The sequence below is a fragment of the Triturus cristatus genome, chromosome 12 (assembly GCF_964204655.1).
Source record: "Triturus cristatus chromosome 12, aTriCri1.1, whole genome shotgun sequence".
Classification (NCBI taxonomy): domain Eukaryota; kingdom Metazoa; phylum Chordata; class Amphibia; order Caudata; family Salamandridae; genus Triturus; species Triturus cristatus.
The window spans coordinates 799377338-799391118 of NC_140595.1; the positions used below are offsets into that span (position 1 = coordinate 799377338).

General features: G+C 45.9%; 1 protein-coding gene across 2 annotated transcripts in view; it reads right to left on the reverse strand.

The window, feature by feature from the left end:
- LOC146782882 (chloride channel protein ClC-Kb-like) overlaps positions 1 to 13781 on the reverse strand; it is a 260608-nt gene that overhangs the window by 122734 nt on the left and 124093 nt on the right. For both annotated transcript variants that reach the window (XM_085637370.1, XM_085637369.1), the window contains exons 7-8: positions 12443 to 12568; positions 6715 to 6799 (exon numbers count right to left, since the gene is read on the reverse strand). In XM_085637370.1, coding sequence (XP_085493496.1) covers positions 6715 to 6799; positions 12443 to 12568 — 211 coding nt within the window. The remainder of the gene's footprint in view (positions 1 to 6714; positions 6800 to 12442; positions 12569 to 13781) is intronic.

A 13781-nucleotide genomic window follows, 5' to 3' on the forward strand; every position in this document is an offset into this window, starting at 1 on the left:
CCTAATGCATACAGACCCTTCTCCCTCTAGTCGGTCAGCGCGGTTCAGCTGCCCTGTGTGGTAGAGCAGTGCATGGCCAAAGGGATCTCAGGGGCATAGGAATGCGCAATCTGCTCTCTCCTCTGACTCCTGTTCCAACAAAGCCGAAACATTCGTAACTCGTTAGTGAGTGTCTTGAGCCACAGTGGCACCTGTAAAATATTTCGAGCTAGTACCTGCCCAGGGGCCGCCCATCGTCCCGCTCGTCCGGTCCTCGAAATTCCAGTGCTACTGCTTGGGTAAGCCACACTAATTGGGTCGCCAAATAGTATGTCACAAAGTCAGGCACCGCCAGTCCACCGTCAGCCTTCAGCCTCATTAGGGTTTTCAGCGCCACCCATCGTCTGCCAGCAGCCCAGAGAAAACCCGTGATCATCGATTGAAGCTGTTTAAAAATCGACGCAGGTATCCAGACTGGCAGGGTTCGAAAATAATACAGTAGCCTAGGAACTGCCACCATTTTAAGGAGGGCCACTCGGCTGGCCACCGAGAGAGGTAAGATCCCCCAAAATTCCAGGTTGCTTTTAAGGGCCCGGATGGCTCTACCCACATTACCCTCTGTAAGAAAGTGGCTCTGTATATACTGTTCCCAAATAGGTACAGTGTGCACAGAGTCCACAGTCCCTAGAGGTTTGGCAGAGGCTAAAGTCAGATATAACCTTACACTCTAAAGTGGTAGCTTGGTCGATCAGTAAGGCAGTATCAGAGGGCAATGTAAAGCATTTGTTGTACACACTCAGTCAGCAAATGTTCTCACACACTCAAAAACTGAACTCTAGGCCAATGGTTTGTATATAAAAATATATAGTAGTTTTATTTTAGAACCAACAATAGGTATCAAAATATACTTTCTCAGAATGAGATGCTTTAGTTAAATACTTTTCAATAGGCAATAGACTTTTGAATGCAATAGTTACAGTTGTTGCAATAGGCAACACATTTTCAAGCACAATAATACATTGAGCTCAACGGGAATTTCTAGTTAAATGCAATTGATTACTTTTTGGATTACTTTTCTTACCACAGGACTGGATCCTAGATTCAGTCCTGGGACATCTCCTGTAAACAGTTAAGTAAAAACGTATTGGTTACAGTTGTGATTTTTAAGGAATATTATTGTATTTTAAAAGTTGACAAACTTTTTCACATAGAATCCCCAATGTTATCCAATGGGAAGAAATTCACTTAGCAGGTAAGTGGGGTTATCGTTACTTTTTCTAACTCAGTGTTGGTTCCTTGATCCAGCACTGGTGCATCTCCTGTAAACAGTTGAAAGAATGTGTTTTTGTTATACAGGTGATTTTTAGCAAATATTTGTAAGTTTCAAAAATCGACACTTAGAAGAATTTCTGGCAAAAACCAGGCAATGTTATCCTATGGAGGAAAATCAAGTTATAGGTAAGTACGGTTGTAATTACTTTTCAGGGTCAGTGCTGGGCACCAAGATCCAGCACTGGGATCTCTCCTAATAACAGGTGAGTAAATTTATTTTCGTAATTCGGCTGATTTTAGGTGATTATTTTTAAATTTCAAAAATCGACACAGTAGAATCAAGTGAGTTATCGGCTTTTGGGTAAGTACTCGACTGGCAGAGTTAAGGTTCTGAGCATAGACTCAGGGGTCTCCCAGGGTCAGGTAAGTACAGTTGTTACACCCTCAGCGGCACTGGGGCAGCCGGTTGCAAAGAGAGTTAGGCCCAATGTTATCCTATGGCGGGCGGGGGGCCTTTGGTTGGTGGCTGCTGGCTAGCAGGCCGCACGGCTGTGGGAGCTGGGCTCCTGGTCACTTGCTCAGGGCAAATGGGGAAGTAGTTGAGGATAGGTGTTGCACTCCCAGGGGCACTCTGGCGGCTGGGTGCACGGTGCTTTTGAGCTGTCGGGATCTCAATGGATTTCTATGGAGAAGATACAAAACGAACAAAGGCTGCAAGCTCGGGGACGAAGATTCTTCAGGTGCGACCACCACTTTGAGAGGTAAGTTAGGTAGTTGGAGGATAGGTAGACATCCAGGAGATGGGCACAGGGGGCCGCAGGGCGCCGGGTGCAGGGGTGCCTTTTGGCGTTGGGAAATCTTACCCTCAGCTGGTCGCGGTTGAAGGGGTCCCTGGTTCTGAGGCTGCAGGCGTCGTCAGGAGCGTCGAGGTGGGTCCTTGGGTGCTGGATTCTGGGTCAAAGTTGCCAGGGGGACGCCCTCGAGGGGTTTGTCCGCACAGACCAGGCTTGGCGGGTGCAGAGTGTGCAGGGTTCGTGGTTCCTGGCTAGTGCCAGGGGTTGTTGCTTTTTGTTGCGCAGGGCCACTGCTCGTGGGAGTCCCAGTTTCTTTAGAGTTACAAGGCAGTCAGGTCGTCCAGGGTTTTTGAGGTTGCTGACCACTGGAGACGCCGGTGGTTTAGATGGAGCAGGTTCGAGGGTCGACAGGCCTGTAGGGCTGGGGCCAAATCAGTTGGTGTCTTCCTGTTGTTAGCAGCTGCGTGGCAGGTCTTCTTGTTTCTTGATCTTCTTTCTTGTTTCGGATTCGGGATCTGAGGAAGGAAGGTTCAGGGTGCCCATAAATACTAAATTTAGGGGCGTTACAGGTAGGTAAAGGGCAGGGACCAATGGGTCCCTTCCCTGGAGTGGGTACACCCCCTATCCTACCACTCTCCTGTGGGAGGGGGGCAGTAGCCTAGTTCTGATTGGGCAGGGCTTGCCATCTTCAAGAAGGCAAGAGCCCGGAGATGTGCTTCACCTCGCCTCCCCTACCTGAGGGGTGGGGTTGGCAGAGGCTGGCACACCCCCTTTCCTCCCTTGGGGTTTCCCGCCAGTCTTTCCGCCAGAGTGGGGGTCAGAACCGATGGGGCCAGTTGCAGCAAGCACCCCGCTTCCAGTCATAGCTTGCCACAGGGAACCCCCGTTACAACTCTTCAAGGATGGGGCAAGGCGCTCCAGCAGCGCCGCATCGGTGGAGCTCCGCCCACCTCACCAGCTGTAAAATGGCGTCAGCCGCAATGCGAGCTATCCCAGCGAGCAGCGAGTAACCTCTGGGCCGTATTTCTAGGTGAGGGGCCCCTCTGGAGTCCCATATAATAGAAAGGCCCCCGAAACAGTCGTCAGAAGTTGAGGCAACAGCAATTTAATCAGAATAATGCATTGGGCCTGTGCGGAGCTCTGAGCTCACGAGCCACGCCCCCCTCTACACGGCTCCATGCCACTTCATGACACTCCACTTCACTTCAGTCACTCCATGCCACTTTCCTCTACTCTACTTACGTTCAGCTCGTACGGTAATTAGTGCAAGTGGGCCTGCATTGGCTCTGCGCAGCACGCAGTGCGCCAGCGCAAGCAGGCAGCACAAGTGCACCCGATCTTTGTAAATGTGATGCATTTCTAATGTCTCCCTTTCACACAGTGCAGCAAGTTGCCGTGCGTTGCTGCGCTGCATTGCTTGAAATGTTTGTAAATCTGCCCTGTATCACTCTGCCTGGTGTGCTGATGTGTTGGGGGTTGTTTATAGATGCCTGGTTGCTGGATGGTGAAAGAAACCAGCAGAAGACTCTCTCCACTGCACAACCTCCCCCTTGAATGTCTATAGGATACAGTTATGATGAGAGGCATCAATACCCCCTCTCCACATTTAGTTCCCGCCCTCTCACACTTGGATTAGATTGTCATCCTACTATGTCTATTGATCTTCAAGATACTGTTGAAGAGGTTGCATGTGCAGTCTTGCATTTGGGACAGTGGAGATGCACATCACCATTGTTCTCAGAAGGCAGAAATGTGTCTATATTTTCGTTGGTCTTTACATTGTTTTCTAAACTGATGCCATTCTCTCTTTCGTAAGAAGCACTTTCTTTAGTGATCAGAGTTGCTCTTAAGACAGAATTTGAGTTAGGGTTGTGGCAGACTTCTGCAAGGTGATGTGTAGACCCAGAAAATGCATCAAGGAGATGGACTAAAGATGCAGTTTCTTCTCCACTGGACTGTCTACTGTAATGAGCCAGTCATCTGGATCTATGTAGACGAAGATCTTTTGATGTCATAGATAGACAGCCACTACTGCCATACACTTTTGTGTTACAAGGTTTGTAGCACAGATATCAACCTGAAGGGGAGCACTGAATACTGGAAATAATATTTGCCCACATCCAACTGCAGACATGTTGTGTGTTCCTTGCCACTGGAAAGCAGTGGGCACAAACATCCAAGTTCCTTCCTGGAGATGGGGAAATATCTGATAAAATACAAGCTCATGGAATTTCTCTCTTCTTCTCCACTTGAGGGTGAGCCTTAAACCTAGAATTGTATGAACACACCAATTCCATTGTTTGTTTCTTCATCAGACACATAATTTCCTGGTGCAAGTTGTGATGTCCATGTTGGTAGAACCGATGGAGAAGGAACCGTGAAGTGTAGCTATCTCATATAACAATCAGCACCGAACTGTCACCTCTGTTTTCCACCAACGGGATTGAACCATACACATGGCATTGATAATATGGACAACCCTTATGGAGGAATTGTAATTCAAAAAATGCTTCCATTCCTTCAGACTAATGGCTTTACTTTTTCAGCATAGTTTTTCAATTGCAGTATTTCCTCCTCCGCTTGTTGGCCAAACACATCTAAGCCAAATAATGGCAGGTCCAGTATTTTTAGCTCAGCATCAGGCTTCAGGGTAGTGAGCCACAGCCAGGAAACTGTTCTTGAAGTGATGCCATGACAGAAGCCTGGAACTGCAAGCTCGGTAAACAGTCGCACTAATCATTGATTTTTTTTTTTTTTTTTTGTAAAATATGTTTATTAACATTTGAGATCATGCAAGCATATTATAGTCAGCAATCAACACTGACGTAAAACCTCCAAATGGACAGCTTTCCTAGTACAGCCATGCCCAGTGGTACCTGATGACATACTCTCTGAATTATCGCTCCCCCTATACACCTTGCAATATAGCCTCCAGTAATTCCACCATCAAATCTCCATGCAAGGTCATGTTACAGGCATATGAATAGTAGAGCCCTCACTCAACAGGTCCAGTGCATAATCAATACAACTAATCCTAAATCGATCATCTATACCGTAAAACATCCCCGCCCCCCTCCCTCCACCCACTTCCCACAACTCCTCCGGCATGACTTATTGGCTGACTATATATCAAGGCACTCAGTTCCTTGTAAAGTACCCCGTATTCTTCCCTACCACAGGACCACTGAGAACCCAAGTGAGGCAGTGTCTTATCCCCCCTGCACCCCTCTAACCCGATACAGTAGAGGATTGACTCTGCACCTGCCCATTCTCCAAGGCCTCATCCCCATTAGAGTCTGCAGCTTTCAATAGTACTGCCAGTGTCCCCCAGGCATGGGCTGACTCCAATGCCCTGTCGCTATGAGCACGGGTGGCCGCCTGCAATCTAATAATCATTTCACAGTCTGGCCACCGGGTAAAGTCCGCCCTCCACTTCTGTAACCTCGGCCCACGCTGCGTCTTCCAATTAGCAGTAATTTCCCGCTTGGGCAGCACCAGCCCTAGATCTATAAATTTACTGGTTATTTTAGTCTTTGAAGTGTGAGGGAACCAGTGTAACAAACACGGACCCACGCCAAATTCGATCTCCCTGTCTGTAATAGTGCAGAGTAAGGACCACACCTCCCACCAGTAATCCCTAATCCGAGGGCAGCTCCACAGCATATGGAGGAAGTCAGCTCCCTCTACTCGACATCGGGGGCAGGACGCCATGAGCGTGTGAAAGTAGCGTTGGATCTTGACTGGGGTAAGATAGGCTCTGTGCAAAATAAAAGGCCGCACTAATCATTGATGAGGAGAAAGACGCTGGCACCACTTCAAATCCTGTTTGAGGTCTTTAAAGGGCTTATCTGCAATTTTCTGACCTGTTTCCCATTGGGAACAATTGTATCTCCATAAGAGGGCTGTCACTCTGGTGAACTTCCTGGGTGTGGAAGATGTATCTCAACTTCCTGCCTATTTCATTAGGAATCCAACGGTAATCCCAGTGGGGCTGGTAGCAGGGTTTACCAGTCCCATTAGCATTTCAAGATCTGCAGTATCTCCCGGGCCCGGTGTGTGATTTACCAAGATAGTTCAGCTGCTGAAAAATGGGGAATTTGTTTGGTGCTCCCTGTTTCCTTATGGGTTAGGCTATCCTCTGGTTCCAGATTGTAATAGATGGTAATAGTAACCCCTGGAATTAACCATGCCTTGGGGATGGGGCTGCCCAGTCATACAGAGGCCCTAACATGGAGAGTAGGGAGACAGGTGACATGGTCACCCCGCCCTGTAGCGGCTCAAAGAACACCTTTCCACTGTCCCACCTAAACTAGTTCCTTTTCCTAACCTCACATCCTTCATGTCCCTCTGAGGAACAACTTGTTAACTTTCTCATTTTGTTACTTCAGAAAAGATTTATTCGATTTACCTACTACGTATCAGTTTTGAGAATCATTAAACTTTTATTAAAACATGCTTTATTGTAAAATTTGCATACAATATATTCAATGAAAGAACTATTAATTGCGTTAAGGATCTGCAGATTCCACCTTTGTGTCTGGATCTCAATAGATCACCGTTTCTAATTTTTAATTTGTTCTCACACCCCCATTCTTGCACTCCACACTCAAAGACTGTGAAAACTCTGAAGGGTTTATTTCATCTCATAATGCAAAGGCTTCTTACTCACCCTAAAATGGCATAGGAGAGGAATTCAGGAAGGTCAAAAGGGAACTCCACCCTCCAGCTGGTAGTGAAGAGAACAGCAACAGTTTCTGCAGGGAAAACAGGGTCGAGAAAGGCATACTGTTACATGTAAGAATAGTTATCCGGTGAAGACGTCTCCTAGTGCAACCGCCTGTCAGTGGAGAAGGCCCTCAGAGCTATTTTAAAGCTTTACAACTATTAATGCAATTCCATGCCCAGGGCCATTGGAACCAAGCTACAGACCACCAGAGAGCCCCAAACGGGCTAAACCGGTCCTGGTTTGCTTGTGTTTATGTTCAAGCAGGACCTGGGCTGGCGGTTCGGGCTGGACTGTTCCATGAGGAGCAGGGTCAAGACTCATTAGCATATGGATGGGTCTAATCTGAGGTGAGCCGGATGAGCAAAAGAACGATGGGTTGGAATGCTACCCTGAGCAATTGCCAGTGGTTAAACATATTGCAAACATTTCTGCCATCACCTTTTATGTAATTGATGATTCCTGTTTTTCCAGTCATCACTTCTCCACAAACATTATGTGTGGCATGAGATGACTTCCCTACTCTGATGAGGCTCTTCTCGAAACAAATCCCCCAGAATCTGTCTGCATACCCTGCGCCTCCAGCTTCGCACATTGTAAAAGCCTCCGTCTCTCAAGGGTTCTTTCCTTCCTCCTTCATCAGGGCTCACATTGCACCTCTATTGAAAACGGTTCATATCAGAGGACCCTCAGTGGTGGCGAACGAGAGACCGTCACGAAAAGTCCCTCGATTGGCAAACCGCAGCTGCACAGCGGCATGTTAATACCAAGACTACTACTCTTAATAAGAACAATCATGTAATCATAATAAGAGTTATTGTTATTTTTATTATTGTTCCTGTCTGCCCAACTATTTTCATCTGTAGCAGCTCAGTGTGGGAATACACGTTTCTCTATTGCCTCCCCCTTAACACTCTACGACTCTGCCAAGTCTGCAAAGGGGCAAAATAAACAATAAATACATAATGAGGTGAAATGGATAAAGCCAATGCAAAGAACAACTTCATAATAAGCAACAGTATAACAATTAAATACAGTTCAAAGAACAAAATATGACGAGGAGCAAATGACAAAAGCCATAAAAAGCCCCCCCTGGAACCAAGACTCTATATCAGATATAAGAACAAGAGTAATATTAGTGGGTGCCATTAACAGTAGCCTTGAAGGCGGCATCAACATCACAAAGAGCCATGGACAAGAGTTATATTAGCAAAAATAACCAGGAAGGAGTATCTATGATAAAGACATCTCCATCAGAAACATCTGCATCACAAGGGCAATGTTAGCAGGAGTTATTTGTTATTAATATCAGCCCATGAAAAGGCATCTAAAAAAACATCTGTCTCAGAAACAATTGCCAAACTCGGTTAAAAGTCATTCATTTCTATGTCAACCCACAAAACCAGAGTAATAAAGCATAGGACGATACATAAAAAGTTAAGACATTTTAAAGCAATTATTTTTGAACAAAAGTAGTTGAGGAACAGATGCAAGTGAACCACGGCGTTCGCGCCAAGGTCTCCGCAGACACTGAGATGAAGCAGAAGCAGACCTGGAGGTGCCCACTGTGGTCAGGCCCGCAGCAGCCTGAGACTTCTGAATGTCTTCATGGCCATTTCCCTTTAGGGCTTCCATACAGTGTGCAGAAAAATAAGGAATGAGATTCGTCTTCCACCTTCTCCATGCAATTCTAACAAGTTCTGGCTGGACCAGAAGAAGAGCCCCAGCCATGTGTGAATGATGCAGCTGGAGGCCCCTGGTCTAAGCTTCACGGGGCCTATTGGCAGTGTTTTTTGCCCGGGGCCCCCCAAATCCTTAAGATGACTCTGCTTCCACATCAGGGTGAGCCTGTTTTAAAGCCGTTGCTGACATTTTCTTCTGAAAAGTCTCTACCGGATACGGTAATAAAATGATACATTTTGGATAGAAGAAGAACATAGACTCCAGCACGTTTAAAAGCAATGCAAGATGCTACCCCTTTTCTATTTTCACCACAGTTTGTATGTCTGTTCTGTTCACTGCTGTAACAGCAAACTGACATGATGTACCTCTGCCCAGATCTAACTCAACAACAAGTATTCTTGATGTCCCAGACAGTGCAAAGGTCACCAGGTCAATTGTCAGCTGTGCCAGGTCAAAACCCAGTTAAGTTGTAAATACACTAACCCTCCATAACTAGACCCATAAATCCACAGGAGCCGAGAGTCGACTGGAACACATGGTCCTTGTGGCCAGCAACATCTCTTGGACAAGGAAAGAGCATACAAATAACAGACTCTTAGAATAAACTTCTGCAGCCTTTGCAGATGTGTTGCTTGTGCCAATAATGGTATCAGTGTCGCGCCCACAAAGCATGGAAATAGAGACAGCCTTATAGCAAGGTGCTGCCTTGTAGTCCAGTGAGACCTTTGGCGGCAGCCAACTTACGCTGAAGATCAACCAGCTGGATTTAGATTCTGAGCAATCCCGCGGCGGGAAGCCAGACAGTCTCATGGGAGACCAGGATTGAGATACGTAGCAGTGGGTAAGTCATGCCCGGACAGCATGGCTGACCTCCTGTCACTTCAGTTATTCATGATCTCATAATTGCATCTTCATGAACAACATAATTAATGTTCCCATGGGCTGAACATTTTCACTGAGCACTGGAACTGCATCTCCCCCGCATTTTAAATGGGGCAGGATAACTAAGGGGAGGGCAGCCGGGATCTCAGCCTTTTTTGGGGATACATCCTGTTACCGCTCTTCTATATAGAGTATGTGCTCCAAGTGAGACAGATGAAGACTTTAACAAAGAGGAGGTCTTGAAGCTCTTGAAATTCATAATCATTACTGAGTGGCCAGAGCTCAAACAAGTAGAAGATACTCTTCACCAAAGAATGAGTCTTGTGATCATCTTGCACGTTCTCCGCGTTGGATAATGGGTTTCTTATTCTCAAGTTCTGGGTCCTCCACTGCTTACTGTCAGAAAAACTCTGTTGATTACATCTTTAAATTGCTGGCCTCAACTCTTTCACTCTTGAACATCTTCTTGGTACCAGTCGGTGCCAGATGTTCGCGAAGGCTGCTTCCATGTCAGCAGAGTGGATGTAAAATGCTCATTTGCACATGGTGCGGCTGAAGGAGGAAAAGGCTAGAGCGCTTGGCCATGAGGGCTTCAATGCAGAATGCAGACTGAGGGCTTATCTCCATGCGTGGCTAATATGTCTTCGGAAGTAGACTATATGCACGCAGAGTTTCCCTATCTCTATTGCCTCTAGTAGACTGAGCTATTATCCTTCCAGGTAGGAGAAGTGGAAATAACATCTGGCTGCATTCGTCTTTCATCTTGTTGTCGGTTCTTAGAGCCGGGGAATAATTATAATCATGCCTTTTGAAAAACGTTTATTTGCAATAGGAAACAATTGCTGTTTGATGGCTTCTTTACATTTCTCAATTTTAACTTTGATTGATGGTAAGAAACCACTTTCTGCTAATTGCAGGAGTACCAATAGCACCTTATATGGAAGAAGATGAAGAGTGTGTGAACCTTTACTCCTGCACCAGAGGCAGAATCTTTTCAATCTACCTTTGTCGAACGCTCTTGTACACAAAGCGCTGGTCAGTCTGACAACTCTCATATAGTTTGGATAGATATCCAAGTGTCCATTATTTAATAACTCAGGGGGCAGACTTCTACGAACTTGTAGCTGATGCTCTGCCTGTTCTCTTTTGTCATCAGTGGAGGCGGAGCTTGAACTTGGTGCATGGCTGGACTCAAAGGAGGATTCTTTCTTCATAACACTTTGTAGGGATGGACAGTGCTAGATAATGGCTTCCGGCTGCACAGTATGAGTCCTAATAATTTGGCGGGAAAGATTCTACTTGATTTGAACTCATTTGGGTCCTTGTGTTTATCCTTGGATAGCTCCGCTTAGTCAAAGCGAGTCACTGCTCAGCCTTTTGTGTCTTCCAATGAAAGACCAATATCCACTGAAAGTTACAGACTGTAGCAATACAGAGCGAGATTGGGAGGACCTGCAGTGCAAACAACAATCTATTGAGAAAGACCATCTTGATACTGAAGATCTGCTACACCAAGAGATCCTGGATTGACTCCACCTTTGTAAGTCAGTGAAAAGGGGTCTCAGTAGAGACGGAATACCATGAGGACCTGTGTACTCAGAGGCATGGGTGATAAGTAGGGCCAGAAACGTGATATTATTCTGCGCCAAACTGTATTCGGTATTGGTGTCTGCTAAATAAATTCCACTTGGGCAACAAACATCATTATTTTGCCTGGATGATGAGAAGGACTGAAACATCAGTGAAGCTTCACAAAGCATATACAAGACTCGTGTAAGTGCACGTGGGTGTCCGCTACCTCCATGAAATAGATAGTAATGTTTGCATAGAAGGCAATCTGGTGTTCAGGCCCCTCTCATGCAGCACACTTACAAAATGAGAATACGTTACTAAGCTGTGAATGCAGCTCTTCAGCATTGATATATGGCACAGATTGACATCCTTGGATTAGTCTTGGTCAACAGGCTCAGAATCCGCAGGAGGCTGGAGCCTGGAGACAGGGAATGGTTCAAACATGTGAATCCATGAAACATCCAGTGCTGCAGATGAAAACATTACTTACCTGTAACTGCCGGGTGTCAGTTTTTTTTTCCATAGATTATAGGTTTAGTTAAGCTTGAGTAGTCTTAACATTTGTCCTCGCTCTCTTTTGGAGTTTTTGCAGTCGAACACTAAAATGACCACAACACAGTCTTCCACCAAAGTTTAGGGTAATCCCTGGACATACCTTTCATACTGATTTTGCTTCCCCAGGGAGCCGTGCTTCAGTCTGGGAGGCTTAGGAAGCTGCTTTTAATTTTGCAGATTCAGTAGAACTTTAAGCCCCAGATGCTTCTTCATGATGTGCATCCTCCAAGGACCTTTAAACTGTGGTGGTGGGGAGCACACTGCCAGCCTGCTAGCAACAGTGCTCCTGTTGCATTATGGCAAAAAATGAGGATGGCCAACACTGGCTGCACCACCATTGAGAGGCGAACACTTAATTGGCTGTGAGTATAAACACCATTGAGAACTGCAATTACCAGAATGCATCGGGACAACTAGTACTCGCAGGCTGACAATGTGCTCACCCACCCTACTGTTTGAAATCCCATTAGGTTGAACTATGTATCAGTAAGTAGAAGCAGTGGCACATATCCATCATCTGATGTGTTACAAAGGCAAACTGTACGTTATGCAATTAACTGTTTATTTACAAGACCCTATTCAGGTACATGGGGAAATAATTCTTGTTCGCCATCCTTTTGCTACTGAATGGGTGTGAGTGGGGGGATCCTCAGCTTCTACCAACCCTCCAGACTCCTGCGATCTGCCTTCCTCTCCCTCAAACCCCCCACCGAAGCAACAGTGGAGGACGGTACTACTATACCTCGCTGCAAAGTCCTGGAACACCCTCCATCTCTGTCCCTCACCCTCTCTTTAGGAGTTCAGAAGAGGACTCAAGACCTGGATATTCAACTGAGGCCACCTGAGCAGCTAGGATCTCAGCACCTGGATACCCTAGCGGTTCATTTGCTACGCTGTACAAATCCCAATTGATTGATTGACAACCTGTCTGTCCTGAAACCCATCAGGAACCCTTGGTGAGACCTGGACAAAAGCCACATACCTCTTTCTTTGTTCACCACAGCCAACAGGCGGAACATCAGGGCGGAGCATGTGGCCGCAAAGAAGCCTCTCCAGTAATTGCGAACAGCGAAATGCGTGGCTGTGGTCTCCACACTGAAGAGGACACCTAGGAAAGCAAAGAGAGAGAGGTGATGAGAAGGCAGGGTGCGCAGCATGGTCTGCAGACTCTTGGAATTACAAATGTGATATCTTGATAATATGTATTGACTGTGATTCACACAAACCAAATCTATGGCCGGATCACAAAACATTTTTGATTGGTAGTTTTTCATGTCCTTGGTGGTAATTAAGACTGTGATTGGTGCTAACACTTTTCCCAATCGTATTATGAACAGATTTCTGGAGGTGGCAATATGTGACAAGAATAAGAAGGCAATATGTGACAAGAATGTTTTTGCATATTTGTTTTGTGGCATTTTGCTGTGGTGGTGACATTTATTTTGTGTGGTGTTGTACTTTTGTACAGCATAATTGCAATGTGATGTTGCTGTTTTTTACTGTGGATGTTGTGTTTTGTTCACCTTTTGACTGTTTTGCTGTGCTGTACCCAGGGCTTTAAGTGGGCCGGGTCCTGCCGGTGCTCAGCACTGGCAGTTCTAAAAAGCAGGTGCTGAGACGGGTCCCTAGCGGGCTCTCCCTTTTTGCCCTCACTCTCAGGATGAAAACAAAATCTCAACTCTTTAGCAGTACCACCCTCCACTGCCTTTGTTGTAACTTCAAATAGACTCGTTATAGCTCTTTCACAATCTCATTTCAGAACTGAAGCATTTTCAGTATTCTATACAATGAAGCCATAGTTGTTGCTTATTTATTTGGCGCCACTAACAGCCAACAGTCCTGGCTTGTTGTAGGTGTAGTGTTACTTGTATTATATATCTAGATGCAATGACAGAAGCAGCAAAATACCAGTCGGACGGCACACTATGCCAAGCACAGATTTTTAGCTTCCATGTTTTAGGCCAACGCCTCTTTGAGACACCCCCCACCCCCAGTTTTTTCATCCCTACTAAGGCCCTGGCTGTACCTGTTATCTTTTAATTGTATGATGTTGTTGCTTTGTGTGTGTGTGTTTTTTTTGTCTACTCTAGTCATGTGCTCAAATGCCGCCACAATCCCAGCCAGTTTCAGCACATGCCTTTGAAGTTCCATTGACAAAGAAGCATTTACCTCTCTCTTTGGTAGTAAAATACCATTTAAGACCATTTAAGACACGAGTGAGTCCAACATGTGGCAGAAATCTGTCCTAAATGAACCCTCCCAGCGCTCACTTTATACAGTTACAACGTGAGTCATCACAAAGCGTGCCATTACAACGCGGT